The following is a 12074-nucleotide window of genomic DNA, read 5'->3' as shown; positions in this document are numbered from 1 at the left end:
GGAACGTGCAGCTGTCGGGTGTCGTTTCTCTTTCTCGACGGTTAGCCCGAATATTCATTAACGAAAAGCCGACCCCAAAAACTGTCGTGCCCACCCTGAAAGCCTTCAACTGTCTGGCTGGCATCGGCCCAGGGGGAACGTGCCTGGCTTCGTAAACATACCCCGGCGTTTGGGGCGTTTTAAACTGTAATCATGCCGTTTCGTAGTCGAACACTGGGAAGGCAAGACCCGAACATGGTTCCTTACACGCCCTCGATACGCCGGCACGGTCTTCAAGTCTTCCACGCCAAACGGGGCATCGGCAAAACACTAACCGGTGCAAGATTAGGGGGAACGAATCGCCTACAAATTGCCTCTCCCGTCATGGGTGCGACGGGATTTCGGTGTCCTAAACGCGGACCCTCTGCGTTTGGCTTCAGCCGCCGCGACATGAGGGACTAATCTTTTAAACGGGATGGCCCTCAAATGCAACCGATTCGACTGATACTGATACGACTGATACTGATTCGACACGATAACACAATCTCCGGAGTAACGGCGATTCCGTGACTGGACTCGACTCCCAACACCTTGCGACGGCCCTGAGACCGCCCGATAAGTGCCACAGAAATCAACCTTTTTTTTAACGATGGGAGAATATTGGGTTCGCTCCGCACGCCTTCGGTGTCAAATTTCACAACCGGAGCGAGCCCCTGCCTCGTTCATACCTGGACCCTGTGCCCTTCGTTGGCCACCTACCATTCCCAAGGCCCAGTGTGTGTGAGGCTGGAAAAACCCACCACTTGCCGGGTGCCGCTGCTTACCTGCCTGCCTCGGCCTTCGGCTAGGCCACCCCGGGAAGTGCCATCTTCATTGCCATTGTTTCCGGATCTGCAGCACCGGATATCCGCACCGCATGCGTGTCGAGTCCCGTAGGATGCGTCGTTTTTCGCTTCGACATTCCGCGAACACCGGAAACACACGAAGCCGAGATATTTTTTTTTTGTCAACCAAGCAAACATGTTTATTCAGCTAAATATTGTAAATACGCATCATTACAGGGGAGGATGTTGTCGAGTTGTTGAGTTGTGAGTTGAGAAAAAACGGAAAGAAGAAGAGGGCACACACACGGAGGCCCAACCGAACCGAACGTAGAGAAAAACCAGGGGCCGACCGATAGTGTGACACTGTTTTGCGTGAAATGCACGATTTATGATCCTCGTTCGCTTATGCTGCCTCCCTCCGATGCCACTGTGTATGTTCTCGTATGCTGGGATCGGGGGTGGGTTTTTACGGTTATTATTATCCTTTAGTGTGTTTATTATTATTTGACGATGATTTGCTGCTCCTCGCTTTGATAGGAATTCTGACTGTTTTTGGGCGGCATTGGGTAGATTACATAGACCGGTAGTTCGTGTTTTGTTCTACTGCGTCCGGTGCCCGGTGCATGCGTTGGCTGTCTCCCTCTCACTCTCCCTCTCTTCCTCACTCTAGCGTTCTGCTGGACCACTCCCAGGGTCCTAATGAAGCTCCAGCGAGCTGTTCAGTGTCCATCGCACGCCTCGAGTAGGCCTTCGGTAAACAACATTCCGGATGGGAAGATCCGGCACCTCACAGCCCGCACACTCCCACGCACCTCGCCACAGATGTGATTGTATCTCTCGGAGGGAAAAGTTCACGCGTGAGCTCACACACGCGCATTGCACAAGCGCAAGGATTGGCCCTCTCTGGCTGTGTTTCTTCATCTCCAGCCCTCTCCTCTCGAAGTCCTAACAACGCCAAACACGCAAAGGAAACAACAGAGACAGCGATAGAGAGGAGGTATGCGCGCACTAGCTGTGAGTAACACAGGCGAACACGTGGCGGACAGAGCACGTGGTTGCTAACGTAACGTAACGTAACGCGGTAACGGTAACGCGATCGAGATGGCTGCAAGGCTCCAACGCGCTGCGTTGTGCAGTCGTTCGCTCTCTGTCTCTCTCTCTCCGTCTCTCTGCTTGTTTCGAACAACCTAACCACGTCGGGGTCTGGGCAGCTCGAAGTTGGCCGTGATGTCTTCGCTCGGTGGCCAGTTCGTTCTTAATCCTTCGATCAGCCCAGCCCACGTGCGAACGTCCTAATTCGTGGGATTCGTTCCTTCGAACGGTCTAGTTATTCCCGTTTTTTGCTTTCTCGCTCGCTCTCTCTCGTTTTGTGTGTGTAGTTCATATAATTTATCACATTTGCGTGCTGTGCCCTTCCCCGGGAAGTTCGGGGACGACGACCGAACAGGGGTCGAGGCCGGCACCACCACCCGCGTTGAAGCAATCGCTCGAAAAGGAACCGAACTACGCGGCCCCCATGATCCGGGGGGGGGAACCCAATTCGGGTGATTGCTTCCGTACTGCTGGCCTCCGGCTGGTCTGGCTGCTCCGGCTCCGGCTGCTACTCCGGCTCTGCCTGTCTGCCGGTTCCGGAATGCACATCGGACGCTCGTCGTGGCGGGTTTCGGTGGGTAAAATGGGTGGTGGTGGCCAGCCAGCCCGTCTTCGTTTTTTTGCTTGCTATTGTTGATCTCCCGTTTCGGTCTCGGTTCCCATCTCGCGCTTGGCGTGCCAATAGAATCGATCGAACTAATATTATAAATATACCCACACATTGGGCTGCATTTGGGCTATAATATGAAGCGTTGCGCAGGTTGTTCTGCGCTCAACATCCTCTCTCATCTGCGTTTGTTTCTGCGTTCGCTGGCCGTTGTGTCTCGTGTGTATGTTTGTCTGTCTACCAATCTCTAGCGTCAGGAGCGTTCGAAGTGGTCACTTCCTTCCGGCTGTTCCGGCTCCTACACACGTCAGCTCTCAGCTTCCTGCCGTGCGATATCTGATATCCCTGTGGGGAGGGATATCGGGTGTATAGTAAGTGTGATTAGAGTAAGTCTGTCACATATGTGTGTTACCCGATGCCATTCAAGTGGCACGTGGTTGATGTGTCTGTGTTTCTATATTTGTTTCCGGTTCTCCGCGCGCATCGATCCCGCGGTACGATAAGCAAAACTTAAGCACAACGACACAACAATGCGTATGTACAGTTTGTTTCCTGTGGGGGGAGGCTAACTTCCTCGCGTAACACTCTCCAGTTAGCCTGCTGTGGCCCCCGCAGGACCACTCCAACTCGAGGCTCAAGACGTAGCGGTTCAATCTAGATTCGGTCAATGGGCGATTCCGGTCTGGGGTCCTGGGAAGGATCGGTATCGCCTTCTACTACTCTGAGCTAAACCTGCGCGTACCTAGTAGACTAACCGAACTAAAGCGCGATCTGAGGAAATCTAGACCAAGCTAAACGGAACGTTTCCCACGTCGTCCCTGCTCTACAACAGCTGTGTGGCTGGCTACTCGGTCCGCGGCCCAACCAAACACCACCATGGAAAGCGTAACAAGAAGGGCAGAAGCTAAGTAGCTAATGTTGGCTGGCGGTTGGTTCGGTGTGTGTGTGTGTATTCGGCTGGTTACGGTCGGTTACGTCGGCAGAGGATTGACCTCGACGCCAGTACGTAAGGCATCGATTCGCCGAGGCCCCCAATCGATAAAGTCCTGCTACTACCAGGTGTTACATGGACCGTAGCCATTGGCTCCGCCGGATAAGCTGACAATGTTTTCTTCACACACACACACACACACGCTACGCTATAGTTATGATATTAGAGTGGTAGGTAATAGTATCATTAGCGGGGGGGTTGCGCAAAACCTAATGGGGCGAAATTGGCAAACACACACGGTTCGCTGCACCTCCTACACTACTACTTCCCGGACAGCGGTCTCGCGCTGCCGCCTACTAGCCGCTACTTTCTTTCCCGGTCCGGGCCGGGGCCACTACACCAACCTATCTACCTGAGCGCCGCCTCGATGCATCACGTCCGCCCGACACTGGGAAATAGGGGGTTTACGGTTTAGGAAATAAGGGGGTTTCGGAGGGGGAACGGGAACGGGTGGTAGATGTAAATGCTGTGACCAAAAACAAAAACAAACATCTAAGACCCCGGGATTCATAAACTTGACGAACTTGACGTCAAGCGACGATGATTGCTTACGTGTTACAAGCGTTACCGAAGCCGCCGGTACCGTTTGCAGCGTTACGGAGCGTTAACGAAGCGCTTCTGAAACGTGTTTGTGCGTTTTGGGTTTCGCATTGACTGCACCGGAAGTGGACAAAAGCGCCCACCACAGCTAACGCCTCGTATCCACCCGCTAACGCTTCCAAGTGGGCAATGGGTAACACAGGAAAAATGGCACACAGCAGCAGGCGAATATGGCGAAAGCGTGTTGAGTGAGAGTGGGTCAGGGATGGAGACGAAGGGAATGGAAATGGCGCATAGGCTTCCGGCGTGTGCTCCGGTGCACGACCCGCTCCGCTACACTCTCTACTGTTGCAGTGTTGAATAACATTTACGATTATGCTGATCTCTGGTTAAAGTATGGGAAGTATGCGCTGTTCGCGGGACCTCGTGTCCTGCCATCGACTCAGACACCACCGTTGTGCGCGCCCCCGCCCGCGCGCACGCACACACACACGCACACATACACGCACAATCACGATCATACAGGCGGGGCGGCGCACCGCCTCACGCTCCTAAGTATTGGTTTCTATCTACGTTATTGTTATCCACGAATATCTGTGTGTTGTGTTTCGGGCTTTGCGCTGCGGGTTCCGGGATCGCGCTGATCCACTCTCTGACACCGACGTCGTCCTTCCTGGGGCCTCTGCCGCCCAGGGGATGCCCAGGGGATCGGTTGTACCCTTTCGCCAATATCTGTGTGGTTCTGTGTGTATCATTCGTGTTTGTGCGATGTTGTTGCTGGTGTGCTTGCTTGTGTGTGTTATGTTTGCTCCGTCGCCTGCTAGGTTTACTGTCCCGTGCTGGACCATATATATCTATGTATATATATATGTATAGAGTTTTGTGTATATATTTTTGTTTTTACTTGCTTTGTATCAAAGTTGCCTGCCACCGTCTCAGATGGCCGCCATCGGTCCGTGTCGGTCCGTCCCGTCCCGTCCGGTGGTCGAAAGGTGGTTTCCAAAAGTTGGAACATTTGTGTGCGTGTAGTGCGTGTTTGTGTGTCTGAACTTTTGTGTGCTTCGCTTTCCCTCAGCATCGGTTTGCTCCTCTCGGTTTAGGTTAGGTTAGGTTAGTTTAGTTTAGTAGTTCTCTAAGTGTTCCTCTCAAAATTTGTAGTTTGTAGTTTGGTTTCGGTTATTCGATTTTCATCCCCCGGGTTTTTGGGCCATTTTGCCGCCTGTTTTTGTTTTGCTGTATTGGTCTTTTAGATTTCGCTTTTGGTTTCGTGTAAATGATCCTTTACGATGTGTGTCCTTGTTTCCCGTGTGTTCGTGTGTGGTAGGTGAAAGGGCACGCGCCGTGCCGTGGCGTGCTTCTTCTGTGGTGAGGTGAGCGTGTCTCTGAGTGAACCCAAAACAAGCAATTCGAACGGTTGTCAATCATGTAAATATGCTTGCTCTGTGCAAAAATAGTATCCTTCGTCGAGCGCGCGCCTTCCGGTCATTTGGTATGGCCGCAATACGTTTTGTTCGTGTAGAGATAGGTGGGACATTTCATCAATGTTTTCTTTCTCGCGCCTTCTTGTGGGCCTCTTTGCTTTGTCTTTCGCCTACCGATTTTCTGTTTCATTTTCTCTCTCTATCTCTCTCTCTCTCTCTATCTGTTTTCGGGAGACTTTTTTGGCGGAAGAAACGGAACCATTTTGAAGGGGGGCAAAAATCGAAAAACGTTCGAAGCCATATGCAAGAGGTGATAAACTGGAAGGTCCTTGTGGAATGATATGAAGCATTGATTTCTTTCCCCTCCGGTACTTTGTTTTCTTTGGGTCCCTAGCTACACGGAAGGCTCCTCCTCGACGCGACGCCAACACGGGAGCTCCCGGAGCTCACCGGAAGAAGCAACGGAATCGCACTTGGCCACACTCGTCTTAACATGCAATAACGATAAACGGCTGCTGCCGCGGCCACTCGCTAATGGCTGCCAATGAAGTAGTTTGTTTGCGTCATTGCGGCTCGCGAGACCGCGAATAAATCCACCGCACCTTGCTGCCGGAGATGCTGCCGCTTGCGTTGATAGCTTTCCCATTCTGGGCCTGGCCCGGCGGAGTGGTGTCTGCGGACTGCGCATGTGGCGGCGAGTCGATGCTTTTAAATTTTCCCTTAATTTTAGTGCCCATTAAACGCCCGGCTGGCGTTGGCTGGTGGACCCTAATGATATGGAGCAGCGGCGCAGCAGCATCTCCCGCGCAAGAGCAAGAGGTGACGCAATACCCACGCTAAAGAAGCAGTACATTGGCAACGAAACAGAAAAGGCCATGTTCCCCCATAAAACTCGCCCTGCATAAGCGCTCCTCCCTCGTTACAGAGAGGAGCGCTACACATTTGATTCGATCCGGAGCGAGTTTTATTTCTGGTGATTTCAGTTGTCCACCTCGTGGCAGACCTCCATGTAGTCCGGATCGTGCATGATGTCCTTGATCATGTCTTTCAGCATCGTGTACCGGGGGAAAATGGGATAGATCTTGGAGTTGCCGTACTCGGACTGGAAAAGCAGAGAGAGAGAGAGAGAGGGAACGAGTGAGTGATTACGGCATTACAGACGCATTAGAGGCTCATCGCGGCCCACCTTCAGCTCCCGGATCAGGTTCCTTAGACCGGTGTACTTCTTCAGCATGCGATACAAATCATTAATCATTTGCGTGTTCTCCTGTTCGATCTGGGCCGTCGTCATGGCTGTGGGGAACAGAAACGGAATACGGAACGAAACACAATCAATCGGGGCTTCTCGTTCACTTCCGACTCGAGGCCCTCACGAGGGCTCACGCACTTTCAAGCCGCTCCATCCGTTCGCGCTTCTCGGCCGCCTCCTCGGCAAGCTTGGCGGACGTCTTGACGCCGTCGCCAGACTTCTGCGACTTCTCCATAATGCTACAGGCACGGAGCACGAAGGCCGGCACAGTTTCTAGCTTCTCCTGCTTCGGGATCTCCACCAGCGTCCAGTACTGCGTCTCCAGGCGGATGACGTCCTGCGAATGGCACGGAAATCCCCGGGACCGATTAGACCAGACACCGTAACTGAGGCTCCCACGGTCGCCGCGTTACCTTTATCATCAGCTTCAGCATCGGGTAGCGATTGAAGATGTTCCGCTGGCTCTTGGAGTCACCGTACTTGTTCATCAGATTGACGAGCGCCTTCTTGGCCGTGTCGTACGACTCCTCCAGGCGGATCCGGACCGCCCGCAGCCGCTCGTTCGTCTCGAGCAGCTCCTCGCGGCTCATGCCACCTACGGGTGGAGGCAAATGTTGAACAGTGCGCAGAGTCAAGAGTGATGACACCCCGCCCCGCGATGGCACCGATACTTACTGGGCGATCCCTCATCCTTCACGTCCTGAACTATTCGCCGAACGCTCTGTGTAAATTTGCCAACTAAGTTTGTCGAAGCTATGTGGTAGGGAGACGCGGTCAATAAAGGAGGTTCACAAGGCTATCAATAATTCAGCTACCACCTCTAGGTCTAGGCTAGGTCGCTAAGCTACCTGTAGGAGGACACTCTAGGAGTGGCCCTACCTAGAACGCTACTTTGCTAGGTCACTGTCAACTAGTGGATCCAATCTACCCAATCTACATTCCCTATAGGATTACGCTAATGAATACATACACATTTGGAAGTTGTGACCCCCGGAACGGGGAAAGATCTAATCTACAGCTGAAGATCTTGGCCCACCCCGGACTTACCGTAATGCTTGGGAGATTCTGTAACAGAGTGAAGAGAGCAAAGAGAGGAAACACTATCAGTGGCCGTCCAACGGTGCGATTCGGTGGACTTCGAGAGTTCGAGTGGATTGTGGACCAAATGGGCAACAAAATATACGTTACGCTAGAGCGCTACAAGGTACACTTACACAAGGCGGCGTGTGTTCGGTCTGATGTGCGTGTGACCGGTGTCTGTGGCACCGGTTGTGGTGTGTGTTGACCTTGTGTGGTGTGGTGGTGTCAGGGAAGAGAGGAGGAATAGTGTATCTTCGTGGCGTGTCCGCTGTGGAAGAAATCAAGCCGCTGCAAGAAGAAACTTCCCCAAAATCCCCTACCGGTAACCCACGGGCGATCTGAGCGGTCTGGCGTCACTGGCCAGGGCGTGTAATGGTATTCTTGTGTGTGTGTGTGTTGCGGGGACCTGCAGAAAGTCCCACCAAAAGCGGCTAGCGGAACCACTCCGGCGATTCACTTTATGGAAATCCAATGGCCAAAGGCCAATATCGATCCCCCCCGGAGGTACCTTTCTCGGCGTAGGACAAAATTTTCGTGCCCGCAAACAGGTTGCCCTTGTCGGGGGAGTCGGCGGCGGTGCCGGCACCGGCTCCCGATTTGCTTTTGGTCTTCTTGGCGGCGGCAGCTGCGGCGGCCGCGGCCGCAGCGGCCACCGTGGCCGCCGCGGACGTTCGCTCGTCGGGGCCGCGGAAGAACGCCTCGACGAAATCACCGGACAGGTCGGCGGACAGGTTGGCCGTCAGGTAGCGGCGGAAGTAGTGCTCCTCGGCGTAGCTGTTGCCGATGTTGATCCGGTTGCCGTAGATCCGGTCGAACGCCTCGAACACGTACTCGTTGTTCAGGTGCTTGGTGAGCCGCGGCCGCTCCCGGAGCCCGAGCTTGTGCAGGATCTGCTGCTTGATTGTCTGCAGCAGGATCACCTCGATCGGTGGGTTCGCCTTCGCTGGGCCGGCACCGGTCGCCGGGTCGGAGCCGCCGGTCCGCGCCTGGGCTGCCCGCCGGTTGTGGAACTCCGACAGCACGTCCGTCACCAGGAAGATCGTGCTAAGGATGATCTGCGACGTTGGCTGGAGGGCGGCGTGCTCCAGCCCGAACTCGTACACCTTCCGGTTGGTGGACAGCAGATTGTTGAGACTGCAGCCGGTCGGGTGGTAGTCGCGCTTGGCCCGCTGGCTCGCCAGCCGCTCCAGGCGTCGCAGTTCCGTCTCCTTGCGCAGCTTGCACAGCCCGAGCAGGGCGTCGGCGTCGAAACAGTAGAAGCTCTGCTCGATCGCATCCGCCTCGTGCTGGGCCGTCCCGGTCCGAACGCACCGGCCCTCCAGGTGGTCGTCGTACAAGGCGTACAGATCGGCCGCCAGCCCTCCCGAGTGGTGGTCCCCCCACGAGCAGCTCCCGTTGGGCGAGGGGTGATGAAGGTCGGCCCGTACCGAGAGGCTCCGGGGACCACCGGCCGAAAGGCCACGCTCGTTGATCGCCTCGACCGTCAGCTCGAATGGCTGCTCGCTCTCTTCCGCCAACAGAAAACACTCCAGACAGGCATCGCCACCGCCGGAACCACCGTCACCGTCGTCGTCGGCGGCTGTCACCAGCACCAGGGACCACCAGCAACAGGTGAGTAGTACCACCAGGCCGGCCCTTCTACGGCCCATCGCTCCCTTATTGGGAATTGTCCGGTGACCGTGCAGGGAGCCCCGTCGGGCGTCGCTTCTGGCCAGACCTAACCGTGTACGAACAGGGTGTACGTGTAAGTATTACCGTGTGTGTGTGTGTGTGTATGTGGGCCACAGCATCCGAATAGGGACGGGCGGACGGTGGAAGGCAGCGAAGCAAACGGAAGAACAAGAAATAAGGGCTGGATACATCAACGACGACGGAGTCGGCACGGAAGCCGGAGCGAGCGGAGGGGTTTGTTTTTCCATTTTAGGCCACAAATGTGCAGCCGGGTTGACAGGTTGACCGGGAGCGCGGTTCCCACACGTCAACAGATCAATAAACCAGCCCCAACATCTGGCCCCGTACTGCAAAAGGGGGGTCCGGAGAACGGAGAATCGGCGAACGAGGAACACACCTTACGGGACCGAGTGAGTTGACACGTGTTTGTGTACGTGTGTGTGTGTTTGTGTGCGGGGGTACGCAATAATACGACTAAAATAATAAAAAATCGGAACGGCAACAATAACAGTCCCCGGAGAGAGAAAGCGGGAGAGAGAGAGAGAGAGAGATGGTACTTACCGCCGGCATCCGACGATCGCTGCGAGATGCCGCGCTTCATGTCGTGCTTGCCCATCCTGCTGCTGATGCTGCTGATGCTGCTGGTGGCCAGGTCGCGCTGGAGGTGCTTCGAGTTGCGGCGCTGGTCGGTGGCGGTGGCGGCGGCGGCGGATCCTGACGGTTGCGGTGGCAGTTGCTGTTGTTGGTGATGCTGGCGGTGGTGGTGGTGGTGGTGGTGTTGTCGGTGATGTTGTGGCGTCTGCGATGTCGAAGTGCCGGGCTGTTGCTGATGGCTGGAAGATGCTGAGGCTGTTGCTGATGGCGGCTGTGGTGGGGGCGGTGGTTGCGGTTGTGGACTCGGCTGCTGTTTGTTAACTTTTCTCGGATAGCGTATTTTCCTTCCGAACCCTTTATTAGGGTACGTTCTATACTATCGGTTGGCTTTGCGTACCCAGTCTAGGTTAGTCTCATTGTTGTACCAGATACCTGCGGGAGGAAGTGGGAAGCAACGAGTGTACCACATTACGGTCTGTTAGCATGTGGGGGCAGCAAAATATGATTGGACGCACTGCTGGCCCGGCGGGGGGGTTAGGAATTTTGCCCACGCTTGTGCGAATAACCTTTCAGCTCTTGTTCTCCGAAGGACCATAGTCCATAGCCCAGTGCTTAATGTAAATATTATTAGTGTGAACCACTTCAGTCAGTTTATGGTTTTCTGTTTGATACTTCTGTTTGTGTTGTGGCAAAAACTAGGATAACGGATATGAATTCTCTTGCCGGCGGTGTCAAATAGGATGTTTTGCAATATGCATACATTTAGGCGCAACTCGTGGTACCGAGTTCAGTTGACGCTACTCAGCGTTACAAGGTTCACAGTGATTCTGCGCGCCGCCTAGTTGTAGGCAATTAGTGTTACGCCCCTTTATCCAATGCGCCGCAAGTTATGCAATACAAAGTGTAGTGTTTTGCTTGTTTTGTTCTTAACTTTGCCCCACAAAACCATTCACCGAATCCGATGCGCTGCTGACCTCCTCCTGGTTCGGCCTGGTTCGTGTCACTCGTAATCGTAAGATTAACATTCCCGTGGATGAGCACGAAGCAGCGGATTTTTTGTTGTTGTTGCTGTCCAGCAATTAGAGCGTGAAATGGGCAGGTCTGGCAGGGCCTTTAAGGGATTGTGTGTCACATTACCATACCTCGCTCGTCCAAACAAACCGGACCGTCCCAAAACCGAGCGAGAACTGAGAAGGGCGTGTGGAGTTTGTTTGATGTCGTCGTCCGAGCGTCACGTTCGGCATGCAGGCCGGTGGCCCCCGATTCCTCTCCCAAAGTCGAATTGGGTACGCAAACATTCCGCCCGTTCGTCCGGCCGCCTGGAGGAGAGAGTGACCGATGATGTCTTGTCGACGAGAACCTTTTCCCAGTTAGGCTCAGTTAGGTGATGCCAGAAGTGGGACCAGCCCCAGAACGGTCCAAGGGATAAACATTGACAACGGGCCGGATCAAGCGGGGCCGGATCAAATATTCAGTGCGTCCGGTGTGCGTCCCGAAATGAAATGCACATCAACTTTAAACACCCCGAACCCGCAGTGGTTCAATATTTAATACGCCCCGACAATGGAGTTTTGTGTCGAAGAGGAAACTTTTCCCGAGCAGAATGTCACTAACGCGGGGCGGTGGGGCAGCGCCTCTCAATCTCATTTCCACTTGATTTGATGTCCACTTGTTTCGGATCAATACGTGTGAGGGTTGTTAAGGCGGAAGTGTCTCGAAAGTGTCTTCTAGCGCGGTGAAGGACCGCAAAAGCCGCACCGCACGGGAAACAATCACTTCCCTCCCTGCCAGGCCGGCCGACCAGGAGTCGGGACGGGCTCCAAAGTATGCTCAGCTCATAATGGGTGTGCAACAAGAATGTGTATTTATAAATAGTTGCCCACGATGGATTATGCGAGAGCTTCTTCGTCAAAGCATCACGCCTGGCTCGGCACGGCTCGTCCCGCCCGGAAGCTGTATAAGTGTTCCCTGGCCGCTTCATTGTGTGTGTGCGTGTGCTGGTGTAATAATCCTGGCGCTAAAGATG

At 54.3% G+C, this 12074-nt stretch overlaps 1 protein-coding gene across 1 annotated transcript; it reads right to left on the bottom strand.

The window, feature by feature from the left end:
* Positions 1 to 6433: 6433 nt before the first annotated feature.
* LOC128273930 (uncharacterized) lies at positions 6434 to 10070 on the bottom strand. The gene is made up of 7 exons (XM_053012004.1): positions 10016 to 10070; positions 7751 to 7768; positions 7379 to 7456; positions 7117 to 7298; positions 6842 to 7040; positions 6641 to 6747; positions 6434 to 6556 (listed from the first exon to the last, which is right to left on the bottom strand). Exons 1-7 carry the CDS (start codon positions 10068 to 10070, stop codon positions 6434 to 6436), a joined length of 762 nt encoding a protein of 253 aa, XP_052867964.1.
* Between the last annotated feature and the right edge of the window lie 2004 nt (positions 10071 to 12074).

This window comes from Anopheles cruzii, chromosome 3 (assembly GCF_943734635.1).
Source record: "Anopheles cruzii chromosome 3, idAnoCruzAS_RS32_06, whole genome shotgun sequence".
Taxonomy (NCBI): Eukaryota; Metazoa; Arthropoda; class Insecta; order Diptera; family Culicidae; genus Anopheles; species Anopheles cruzii.
Note: the sequence above shows the minus strand (reverse complement) of the source record. Positions and strands in the feature narration are given on the sequence as shown.

Bases quoted from the DNA above. Each gene is read 5' to 3' on its own strand.
- LOC128273930 (XM_053012004.1), bottom strand. From the start codon at position 10,070: ATGGGCAAGCACGACATGAAGCGCGGCATCTCGCAGCGATCGTCGGAT. The intron at 7,041-7,116 runs GTAACGCGGCGA...TGCCATTCGCAG, and splicing joins TGCTGAAGCTGATGATAAAG to GACGTCATCCGCCTGGAGAC. The intron at 6,748-6,841 runs GTGCGTGAGCCC...TGTTCCCCACAG, and splicing joins ACGGATGGAGCGGCTTGAAA to CCATGACGACGGCCCAGATC.